Genomic DNA, 12,554 nt, shown 5'->3' with positions numbered 1-12,554 from the left:
TTGCTTAAAAACCGTGTCCAATAATGTGAATGTCAATACATTTTTGAACTATATTAACCTTATGCACACAATATTAATCTTTTCCATCCAATGGGATTCATGACAAATGTTTTATAAACAAAGATCTCCAGATTAGGTTTGTTTTTACACGTTACAATTGGGACGAGTGGAATTCTTCTAATAATGAATGAGTCTGTTACCTAGCACATACACGTGTCTGTGCCTTTTACCTGTGCAGGTTATGGCAATAACATCGCAACAGCCTAAACACTAACACCGAGGCTTCAAAATGCAGAGTCCAGAAACCGGTGACTGATGTCACGGTGGCTACATCCATCTTTAATATACAGTCTGTGGTTTCACCTGCTGTCACTCTGCTACCTTGCAGTTACATTAGTGTGAAAAAGGTCACTTTTATTCATGTTAAACATCTGTGAAACATGTAATTATTATTTACTGGCCTGCATTATACAATATTTGGTTGTACATGCATAAACACTAAACAGTACAGACACTAAAGCCTCCCCCCCCCCCCCCGTGTGTGTCTTAAATATTTCAAGCGGAAACACTTACCTCATCCCATTCTGAGGTGAAAGAGGGAGATTTCTCAAGTCTCTTCTTAGCCGTGCTACAGTTAGAAACAGACTCGCTACGGTTTCCCAATCCTCCTTCCTCTTCATTAGGAGGCGACACGAGCAAGTCTGAGTCAGACTTGGACAGGCTGCGTGCCAGCTTCAGGTCCCCAGGAGGGCGCATCTTGACAGCAGATACAGCACCAGCCACAGAGTCCCTGGGTTCCTTGTTCACAGTAGCATAAATTGCTTTTGGATCACAGTCTGTCAGGATGGCGGCCATGCTAGGACGGCTAGGTGGCGGCGCAGCTGCCGTTACTCCCTCTTTAGCTTTGGCCCTCTTTTTTGTTTCTGGCTGGTCTTGATTGGGTGGCAGAACACCTGGAAGCCGGAAGGACTCCTCACGGCTCTCAAAGACAGGAGAAGATCCGTGTAGGAGGCCTGTGAACTGCTCTGGTACACCTGCTTCCTGGTCCTGGCTGAGCTGTGAGTTATCTAGACAAAGAGACAGGGAATAGACAAAGTCAGTGAAGAAGGAAAGCAGTCTGTGAGGGCTGGAAAGTAGACTTCCAACTGAGGGGCTGATCCTTACAGTGTGGCTAATAAGAAACCACCCACACAAGCCCTGAAACAGATCTGTAATTGTTTCCTACCAGGAGTGACGAAGAGAAAAAGGGGGAGAGAGAAGAGATGGAGCAAAGAAAAGGCGTATGTTGGCTGGAGAAATGACTCCTGAATTCCAAACTCAGCTTGTAGCCGTCTGACAGCTATCTGCTGGTGCCTGAATGCCTGTATTTTGCAACAGGGAGTTGAAGCAAGTCATCTCTGTGAACAGCCCTCATCACAGAGGCCTACTTGTCTGTTAGGCCCGTTTTCCTAAAATGACATAACACTGAGAATGTCCCAGAGTTTCCGACTAAACTAAACTTTCAAACAAACCTACACATAAATTCCAAGAGTGTATGCCAGAGAAAAATGAATACAACACAACAAATATCACAAAGAGGAGTGAAACTTACTGTTTGCCGTCTTCTCCAACAAAAAAACGACTCCTTAATGAGACTCAATGGCAAGTGCAACAAAGAACAATGAGATTTTTTCCTCCTCCCCTCTCCCAAGGACTTACTGCCACCTAAGCCTATTTTCCGCAATCAAATCAGCCACAGCTTGATAGTACCTGTTGTAATCGATATGTTGCTTTGAGGGAAAAAGAAAAAAAAACTAACTCGTGCCGAGCCTGTCTTCTTCAACTGCAGTGACGTGTTTTGTTGTTTAAAGTGTGCGCCCTCTGTGTTTTCTAGCTTCTAATTCTAGCGCCTAACGGAGGGCGAGGAATGGAAATTTGAATCACCCTGTCCTCCAGCAGCCAGACTTCTGATAATTAGTCCTGTGACACATGGTGCGGGAGTGTGTGGGCTTGTGTGGTCTCTGCCAGGGTGACAAGGGTCAGGAGTGTTTGGTGACAGGGAATCTGGGGCAGAGACACCACAAGAAAAGTAGTGACCTGTTGCAGCACTTTGTGTGTCCTTCACAAAACAGCTTCCTGCCAAAAATGTGCCCAGTGCAGTCATTTTATCAGTATAGGAAAAGAATTATCTACACCAAACTACCTCAGTACTATTTCAGGGATCATTTCCAGGGAGGGAGTGTGCCAAACAACACCCTAAACTCCCTTTTCACAAGCTTGGGAAAAGTGTGTGTGCGTTGGGGGGTGTTTTGTGTGTGGGTGAGTGAGTGTACTGCACACATATGTCAAGATCACAGCCAAACACCCACCCTCTCCTTGGCAGCTAGGGAGCGTGAACGCCCTATGATCACATCCATGTGCTTCCAACAAACTCACGTGGTGTTAACCCTTGCAAAGACCACCGGAGCCCCTTTCTATACAGTTCTAGGATGGAAAACCCGCACACATGCAATCTGATGTTTTTGCAACTCTTTTATATTGGGTGAAGTCACCACAGACGTGGGGTGTTTATTTCATTTGGCAGCGACAGCTCCATATCGCCCTGATGATGTCATGTTTGGATTGCAGATGCTGTGGAATCAGTGCTGGTTGTTACTTCACTAGCTACACAATCCAAAGTCAATCCATATGTCCCTGGAAAACCTGCACTGTTTCTGTTTGAGTTTCAAAGACATTTTAAACTCTTGGTAGTGCACTGCAGCACAACTACAAGGTACTAAGGCTATGACATGGGGACATTTGTATTAAAGTACATAATTTGATCATATTTAACTCACTGCAGCGCATTGAGCCTCCCCCATAAAAGATCATTTTATACACTGCAAAGTGCCCAGCCCTGGACAAACTATACAACATCAACACCTATTACATGGTTCAAGGCTGTTTCTTACATCCCTTCTTTAGTTCTTTTAAATTATTGTTTATCAGTCAATATAATCGGCCCCACTGATCAGTTGGGCTCCACATAGCATCATATATAATGATGCAGAAGAAGTGTGACAAACACACAGGTGCTTAACTTCCTTACATCTATCCTTTGATGTGCTACAGTTCATAAAAGCAGCACAAACAACTTTAGCTAAGTATCAAAACTACAGAAACGACACTGCACTCTGGTTGTGAACTAATGGAACAGCATGTATACTTTGAGGTTTATTTCCTCACCAACGTTGCTCATAACAGCGTAATATTTAAGTTAAATGGGTGTTTTTAAAATTTATTATTATTATTATTATTATTATTATTCTTTTATTATTATCTGTGGAGAAACTTCTGATCTTACAGGTACTGCTTTGGAAACGCTATAATACATCAGCAGCAGTAGGTCTGTTGCGAAAATGTGGATTGCTGCTGAGAGCAGGAGGAATGTGTTTGAAGACAGACATTAAACACCATATATCGTTGACTTGGCATCTGTCCTCCACCTGCCACAGAGATTGCTGAGGTTTGGTCACTGACCGTCCATAGACCACATAAGTTACAAGAAAGATCACATCAACATGAACAAAGCTAAATATTTAGCCTCCGCCGACTGCCTGGGTTTATGTAATACATAAAATAGGAACCAGGTTTGAGTGGCTGATCTGCAAAACCTCAAAAAGTAAAGAGGAAACAGGTCAGAGACAGGGTTATTTAAGTAGAAACCAAATTTGTGGTTTTGACAAATGAAATGAAGAGAATAACTTTAGAGTTCCCAAATATAAAAAGGAACCAAAAAAATGAAATGAACAACATTTTGCCGTGTGTTTTAAACTTTAAAGTTGCTAATCCTTGAGCTTTGTTAAAAAAGAATTACTGCTCTTGTAGAAAATTAATAACATTTTAATGTTTAAACTCATTACGGTAACCATCTGAGGGGCCAGCTGTTCAGTGGTTTTTTACATCAACTCAAAGAGGAACAGTGACACGACAGAAACACTGAATATGCGAATAAAGATGCTAAAAATGTATTTCCAATTCATATAAGCAATTATAACAAATAAGATCACACTCTTATTTTCCGTTTTTCAATTTGTGTTTATTTTAAGTCAGAGAAGTCTCAAACAGACAGACTAATGTTACTGCAGCTGGCCAATAATTTTTTACGTGGTGAAATTACATAAAAACAACTCGAGAAGCCTAACTGGCTTCTTTTTGCAGGTTGTTTCCAAACACGTGCCAAAACTCAATTTATTCAATGAAGACATCTGTATATGTATCAGCAAAAACCCAGCAGCTATACTCCTCATCTCTGCTCCGTGCCTGACTGGATGAAGTGGCATATCCAGCTTTAGGCGGGGATGTGGATCTAAGATAGGAATGTCACGATCTGATCAAGAATTCAGTTTCACATTGGCAATGAAACGAGTCTAACCCACTCGCCAACGAATGTCAGTCAACCTGCCCCTGACGAGCCAAATCCCCTCTGCTGCCCGAGAATACCAATCGTGCACTTCCCCGGCTGCGCTAATCCAAGCCAGCCTATCTCAAATGCATCAAACTGAGATGCATTTCTCCTATTTCATTGACATGCTTGGCTTGTAATTTTCCAAGTCTGATGTGTCAGGTCCATCTTTCCTTACCCTCACGCAGCTTTACCAGCAGCAGTTGTTGTACCTTATTAGGTATCTAAAACCTGAGGACAGTGACCGTACTCACCTCCCGGCACCCTTGGGCCCACTCTTCCTGGAGGGTGCAAGGTGTCTTTCGTCTTACTTGGGGCTCTAAGGTCGTTTGGGGCAGAAGGTTTATGCTAAAGTAGGACAGCAAGAAAGAACAGATGATAAAAACATTTTCTGTGATTCTAAACAATCATAGTAGCTCGTCTGAAGCCCAGTTAGCAAATAACTAAAAGCCAGACTAATTATCCTGCTTATTATCCTGAAGACATACCCTCCCTGATCAACTGCATTACTACTAAAAGATTATTATCATCATCATCATCATCATCATCATCATCATCATCATCATCATGCAGGTCAGAAGCACAGCCAACTTAATAGGAGCTTGCAAATTAAGACACAAGTATATACTGTGTGCAGCAGAGGGGCTGTAGAGGTGGTTGACAGCAATAATAAAATGCTGCTAACTGGATGATAGATATCAAAGGGCAATAAAAAAAAAGACAATGGCAATAAATAAAGTAGGTAGATTTACAACATTAAGACGCACTATTATCAGGGGCCGTTTAAGATGACTTCTGCCTTCTGCTAACATATGACTCAGTTTCTGACTCTGAAGAGACCGTCACCTTAATTTTAAAACCTGCTATCATCACTTGGGTTGGGTCAAAAATTATCCACTCATTCACTCTTCAAACCAGTATATAGGAAGCTTGTTGTCAAACCAAAAAAAAAAAAACAAAAACCCCTCCAGATACTACTTAATATACAAATTAGACAGCTGTAATCATGCATTTTTATACAGTATAATTTCTCAAACATTCTGTCAGGACCACTTTAGTCAAAGTAGGATTGTTATTTCCTCTGCAGTTGCATATATATGGCAAGTTTCGTGCCTTTCCACATGTATACATGTTAAGCCCTCGTACAGATCAGACAGGCATCAATGGATGGACCAGACTGGTCATATTTTACTACTACATTCATGTAGATTTTAATTCCATGTATGCTTTGTCCACCTCACATCTATCACCAACTGAAAACCACCAGTTAACTCTGTCTGTGCATGTGGGACTCGGACTGTCATACAGGGCTGCTGGCTCAGCTTGAATCTTCGGCCTACCAGAAGTAACGTCAGGGCTGATATGATGCTTTGCAGCAGTTCTGTCATTTTTACTTCCACAAGCGCATGATGGTCTACAATGCTTGGGCTAGTGACCGAATTACTTTTCACAACTCATAGTAGGATACTTCCACATACAGTGCAGCAACTAGGGTACAATCCTATAATTTTAGTATTCAAATAGCAACCTATTTTTGAAGCAGTTATAGTACATGAACAAAAGAGTTTACCTGAGGTAGGACACTGTTGGAAGACTGTATAGTGGTATTGTCATCTAAGGAGACAAGAAAACAAACGTTGGTTAACTAAGAGTTACAGAAAATCCATTGTTGGTTCTGACTTTCAGAAGAGACATTACGCTGAGAATGTCAAAGTGATGGATAATAAAATCATGTATTATGCATGCCGCCATTATCGGTCTAAGCGTCAGACAGACTTCAGATTAATCTTCCTGCCTTTTAAACAGCACCGAGTACAGAGACATGATAGAGCAGTTTTAAAACGGATGAAAAACTAATCATTTAACATTTCTGTCCAATTCAACAACCCCCTCCCCCCCCCAAAAAAACACAGTAAGTTATTCTTTTTTTATAACACCATCATTTCCATCTGGAAGGCCCGATGACATCCACGATTAGACTCCAACACTTCAGCCCAGTTTTCTTTGGATGATAGTCAAGCTGACTAAGCTGAAAGGTCCCAAGGGTACGGTTTTAAAACATCTACATCAACAACTAGGGATCAAAATTGCCTCCTAATTTAATCCCATTTAATCCAATTACATGCAGTGCCATTCAGCAGCCACAACTGAGGAGGGTCTGCTGAGGCTCTGTTGCGATCAAACAGCAGCAAAAGAGCCTGAGAGACAGAGCTCTCCCGTATTCACGTCAGGAACGAAGGACCTCCTGATTTATATGCAGATATAACAAGGTAGAGTGACTGCATTTTACCAAGAAATATCTTCGTAAAGCACAAACAAAAAGAATTGCTGGAAAAATATGCCTTTTCGAAATGTTACTTGTTGTTTTTTGTACTGAATAAACACAATTACCTTTATATGAGTGGGGCTCATGGCTAGGTGGTGGTGGGATTTTTGTCTCTGCAGTCAGCAACAACTCATATGTGTGATCCTCCTCCTCCGCTGGCTCCCTTTTCTCATCAGCACTGCTGCTAGTATACAGGGCCTGCAGAAAAGTCAAAGGATTAAAGGTGAAAAAGAAGTAGCGGGTTAGAAATTACGAGGCAGTTGTGTGAAAATATTTGTTTACAATAGGAAACCCTTCATGAAACATCCACAATATGCCCACTATGATCAGCAACGGTTTAGACCAGAACGGTTCTCGGACGCTGCCTTTTCCAATTCCGCTTTCCTATTACATGTGCTCCACTCTGCACTCAGCTGAGTATTTCTTAAGAAGCCATTTGAACTGAGTAGCAGCGCTGAAGGAAATGAAAAGGGTGGTAGCTAAGATGAAACCGGCATCCTCAGTGACAGATTGTTATTTTCCCAGCAGCCCCTGTGTCATAGTGTTAGAAAACATGTCTAACTTTTCAGTGGCATTAACTTTTAAAAGTAGTCTGTCACGACCATTTGCAAACAGCTACATGTGCGCGTGTGAGCATCTGTGGCGTTAAATGGCAACCGTTTCTGCTGGCTGTATGACCTCTGACCTATTCGCATAGGATTTGTATTACCAGGGGGACTTGATGTGATTTACTCGTGTCTGTGTAATCATGCTACTATTAATATCCTGCCAGATAATTGTGAGCCTAATGAAAGACAGCAAAATGCTTCTTACCAATTCGTACAATGCAAGCTAACAATTTCATCTCTTGAATGGTTATCCATGTAGTGTATTTATCCAAATTCTCCTTAAAAACTATCCAAATTTGCATACGTACATTTTTTTCTTTAAAAAGCAGATTCAGTGGTTGATTTGCATGGGATTAAGATCATAGATGATGTCCACAGCTATCACTAGACCACTATCACCATGTGAATACAGCTTTACTTCCTTACCTCTGAGCTCACCTCCTCTTCATTACCAGGTCCAGGATGTGACGAGAGAACCAGGCGATCTTTCTGTACGTCAGCAATACAAGATGTAATAAAAAGTAATCAATTCATTATCAGTATTAAAAGATACATGCAAACCTACACTGAAACACAAGAAAAGTAACACTGGTGGATTTTTGTAGCACTGTCATAAGAAGAGAGGATCACCATCTCCCTCTAGTGGGAGTTCAGCATTTCAGTGCCTCACTCTATGTCTTGGTATGTACAAGTTTTATAAGTTTATGTATTGGTTTTTTCAACTAAAAACATCTTTAAAAAAAAAATAAATAAATAAATAAATCAGAAACTGCTGACCTTTCCAGCTTCACTATCAGGCCTTCCCGAGTCTCTGTCAGAGGACTTCCCACTGGTGAGGCTGTCTAAAGAGTGGCAAGAAGTGGCCTCAAACAGAGCTTCATAAGGGCTCTCCTCCTCGGGCCCCAGGGCCAGCCCCGAGATTAGCTCACAGACTTTCTCCAGGTCACCTGCAAGTCAAAATGGATAAAGATTGAAGCAAAAACAAGTTCTCAAGTCAAAGTAATAGGTAAACTATCGTCATACTTTCCTGCACAGTGGTTTTTTTTCTTCTGCTTAAAGATTTGCTGCTGCGAAGGCAAAAATCACCCACTATCTCTCACAGGAGACTCCCGATAAATCTTACCCTTTTTCCGTGGGCTTGGGCTCTCCTGAGGTGGAGGCACTGGTGGAGGGGGAAGGTCAATATCAGGGGGTTTTCCAGTCATATGACCTGGAACAAACGAGAGATTGTATCGCAGCTGTTTCATGTGATATAAATAAGAGAATAATTCCCACTGGAGCTCTGTATGTGCTCATTTGGTCTTTACCAAGGATCAGGGCAGCTATCTGTTTGCTTTTCTTAGAGGGCATGTCCTTGACAATGTCCAGCGCTGTCAGGCCCTTCTGGTCGACAATGTTCACGTCGATCCCTGGGAAACGACAACAGTAACAGTCATGTGCTAAGTACGTGTCTTTCCTAAATACATGGAAGTTATGTAGATTTAGGGCTCTACGGTCTGACCTGCACAGAGAAGCTTCTGCACCACATCAGTCTTCCCAAACAGAGCGGCTTCGTGGAGTGCACTGCCTTTCTCTGTCTGAGCAGGAAAGAAAATGAAAAAGCATACGAATTTATGAGAAACATAATAGACAGAAGTTCTTAATATTTCCTATGTTATTACCAAAAAATTAGACTACAGAATATAGCAGTTCTGTTCCAGCACCAACACTTTAGTAAAATACGTAGCGCATGTTGTGTGGATTCATGCCCACTACTTGGTCCACTTCTTGAACTGACAATTATGTGGTTGAGAAATCAAAGCAGATCATTTTCCAGCTCACAGGGCCATGCTAATTAAAGTCCTGCCGGATGCAGAGCCTAAAGGAAGCTGAATAGTCTCCACATCTTTTATTCAGAGGAAAAAAGGACAGAGAAAGGATCTCCAGACAGACGGGTGGCACAGTTTGATACAGAGCCAGAGCTCTAGGGCCCACCAGGGGGAGCAAGGCCGGCTCTGCTTTGCGCTGGCCTTACTACAACAGTTCCTTTGCAAACTGAGAGCTTAAGAATTTTACATTTAATCTCATAGCTTTAGTAGGAAGTAGCAAGAGGAAGTGCTGCAAGGACAGATTAAGTTGCCTAACATGATTTGGGCCATGAAAGTATGTTAAGAAACACTTGCAAACAGAAGTTTTTCAGTAAAAAGAAATATATAAGTAACTATACATCAGAAAAAACAAAAACAACACATGCACATACCTCATAGTTAATGTCCATTCCAGCATCTAGTAACACCTCCACTACGGGTAGGTGTCCGTTGCGAGAGGCCAGGTGTAGTGGTGTGTGTTTCTTGGTGTTGCAGCTGAGCAGATTAGGATGGGCACTGAGCAGCAGTTTGACAACCTCCAGGCGGCCGTACAGTGCTGCCAGGTCCAGCGGAGTCTCAAACTTGTTATTCCTCATGGTGGGATCAGTGAGTTCCTCCAGCAGCAGCCGCACCACCCGAGAGTGGCCGTACTGGGCGGCACAGTGCAGCGGTGTCTCGTTGTCATTGTTCTGTTGGCGGTGGTGGTGGGGGGGATAAATAAGTAAGAAGCAGCTTGGGAAAAAATGGCAGCACAGTTAAGTTGAGGTAAAGTGAAAATGTGTAATTAAGGAGATAAGAATAGAACAGAGATGCTTGAATCGTGTCTGCAATAAGTCAGAATTTGTGACTCGACTGAGTCATTGTGAGAGTAAACCAGTCAGATGGGTACAGGCAAATCATGAAAGGTCATGAAAAACCACCAACACTGGAAAAAAAAAAAAAAAAAAAAGCACACAGTGAGGCTTGATTGGGGTGAGGGGGCGGGGACTGGCAGGCATGCATGGACTAATGAGGACAGGTGTCTGTGTGGCACTGAGTGCCAGGGGCAGCAGGGTGCTAACAGAGGGGCAGGGATACATAGGCGGGTGGGGAGACATGGAGACATGGGCCGGCTTGACAAGAGGTCAGAATGCACCGACACTGAAGAGCTACAAAGGGTCAAGCATGTATAAAGCTTCTTTGTTGTTGCTTCTCACCAAAGCACAAAACAGCAACAACCCACATTGCATAGTGAAAAGTAAAAATACACTCAAAGGATCACTGTGATATTAACAATAACATTTGGTCTGCCCTGCCGATCAGATTCTTTTTCTCCCCACAAGTCCAGGTCGGCTTGACAAAAACCCCAAAACGGGGTCCAGAAAACTCAACTATACTTCTATTGCACAGAAAATATACATATAAGCAGCAAATCCTCAACAGAGAAGAAAATAAAACCCCAAAATTGCATTTTTTTGATGACTTTCCTTTTGATCAGCTGATCAATGTATCGACAAACTGTTCTGGCGCTAAAAAAAAAAATTTAAAAAAAATGCAGTGATGATATTTTAATGTTGGAAGGACTCCTTAAGTTTAGCCAGTATTAGAATGATGTCCTTTATATTGACATGCACAAAAACACGACTGAGCTTGTACTGCAGGAAACATGCTAACAAATAAGTAGATAAAACACAGAAGAAACAGGAGTATTGACCAGATAAACTCAGTAACTAGTGCTAATTGATTCTAACCAGTCAAAAGCAGGAATGCAATCAATAGACATGAGAGCTTCCAGCATGTTATCTCTACCACGAGCAACCACCAGGGGGCAATCCCTGAAATCCTGCATGATCAAGTCAAAACACACAATGACAACATGCATATAGTAAATCAGAGCAGACCCTGCTGTGCTTTCTTTCACAATAGGGTGTTAGCAGAATTCCAATTTTGTGATTTTCTGCAAACATGGAAAGACAATTTATCTGCAGCTCTGTGGCTCTCTTAAATATTAGATACAGATGGGGTGTGGTAGAAAATGCCAGCTATTGCAGAACCGCATATTCAGAGAGTCAGTCATTCCAGACTAACAGAGCCACCTACAAAAGGGCTGACAGCTGGCATGAGAAGTCCCCACATGGACATGCATGATGCCAGTTTGGGTGACTCCCAGAGGAAGACGCCAGCTGTGCCACCGAAGACAGGCCGTCACGCAGGGCAACAGGGCAGTTTTAGACGGGTGTGACTTGCCTATTTACTGCTTTCTCTAAAACCTGACGCCAGATGGGATCAGCAGGTATCTCCTTCTTTGTTGGGAGAGCGAGTATTGTACTACACTGGCAAAGCAGGTCACGGTTTGAGCAGGGAGAGAGTCGGTGGAGTCTAGAGGAACAAAACGACACCTGCCTATCAAGAGAAGGGACACAAATGCAGGCTAACAACAACAACAAAAAAAGGCTTTTCTTGGATGAACTGAGCTGAACAAAACAAATGTAAAAGAGGCTTAAGAAAAAACAAAACAAAACCTTTCTCTGGCAGCTAAATTAAACCGACCCCAGTTTTCTCTGCCTGGGTGGTTTCATCATTTTCAGTTTGTACAGTTGTGCGCTCGTCTTTGGCTCCAAACAAATGCACGTGTACCGACACAAGCACACTGACACAGAAACGGTCCGAACGTCTTTCATCTGTGACGCACCATCGAGCATTTGTCACAGCTTTTTAAACAGATTTACTCTCAGCATTTCGATGACTTCAGCGGACACACACACACACACACACACAGATTATATCAGCATGATTCACTTCCTCAAACATGCAGGTCTGCTGCCTCCATAGTAATCCAAGTAAATCTGGCATACAAGGACTTTTTTTAATATTTTTTTGGCAATGTGGCTTTTCCTTCCTGGAAGAGGCAGAGGTGTGACATGCAATAAAGGTGCCTTAACTTTTAAGGAAGCCCCTTAGGTACAATTCTAAACTCAAACCATGCAAAAGCTGCCTGTAAAATCAGGCAAAGGAACCTTTTAGATAATACCGAAACACCCTTTTTACTCTTCTCTCATGATATTTAATAATAGTGCTGAAAAATGACTCGCACAGTGGACACATACCATGACTTCAGTGCTTATGAGCATGTTAACACCAAATGTCTCCCTTGCCAAAGTGGTGGTCAGGGCACTGTAGCAATGTTTCACCCAGCATCGGATCGCATTAAACATGGCTGACCAGCCGTCTGACTCACTGTTAGGAAACACACAGCAATAGGACAGTGACCCTTGGCTCCTTCAGTGGCAGCACTGGTGCATGTTATCCACACAGAGGCCTTCCACTAAAACATCCACTTACTCCCAAACACCTCGACCGCTTTGCTTTGT

The 12,554-nt window shown here is 42.5% G+C and overlaps 1 protein-coding gene across 1 annotated transcript in view; it reads right to left on the bottom strand.

Annotated features, from left to right (window-relative positions):
* anks1aa (ankyrin repeat and sterile alpha motif domain containing 1Aa) overlaps positions 1-12,554 on the bottom strand; it is a 63,544-nt gene that overhangs the window by 31,637 nt on the left and 19,353 nt on the right. The window contains exons 5-14 of the mRNA XM_085345395.1: positions 9,597-9,893; positions 8,859-8,934; positions 8,665-8,766; positions 8,481-8,567; positions 8,135-8,304; positions 7,784-7,846; positions 6,815-6,947; positions 5,994-6,037; positions 4,678-4,771; positions 574-1,067 (exon numbers count right to left, since the gene is read on the bottom strand). Of these exons, the coding sequence (XP_085201521.1) occupies positions 574-1,067; positions 4,678-4,771; positions 5,994-6,037; positions 6,815-6,947; positions 7,784-7,846; positions 8,135-8,304; positions 8,481-8,567; positions 8,665-8,766; positions 8,859-8,934; positions 9,597-9,893 (1,560 nt within the window). The remainder of the gene's footprint in view (positions 1-573; positions 1,068-4,677; positions 4,772-5,993; positions 6,038-6,814; positions 6,948-7,783; positions 7,847-8,134; positions 8,305-8,480; positions 8,568-8,664; positions 8,767-8,858; positions 8,935-9,596; positions 9,894-12,554) is intronic.

The sequence above is a fragment of the Diplotaxodon limnothrissa genome, linkage group LG20 (assembly GCF_057381915.1).
Source record: "Diplotaxodon limnothrissa isolate DT_005_m linkage group LG20, D_limnothrissa_male_GT1.1, whole genome shotgun sequence".
Taxonomy (NCBI): Eukaryota; Metazoa; Chordata; class Actinopteri; order Cichliformes; family Cichlidae; genus Diplotaxodon; species Diplotaxodon limnothrissa.
This window is presented reverse-complemented; position numbering and strand designations above follow the sequence as displayed.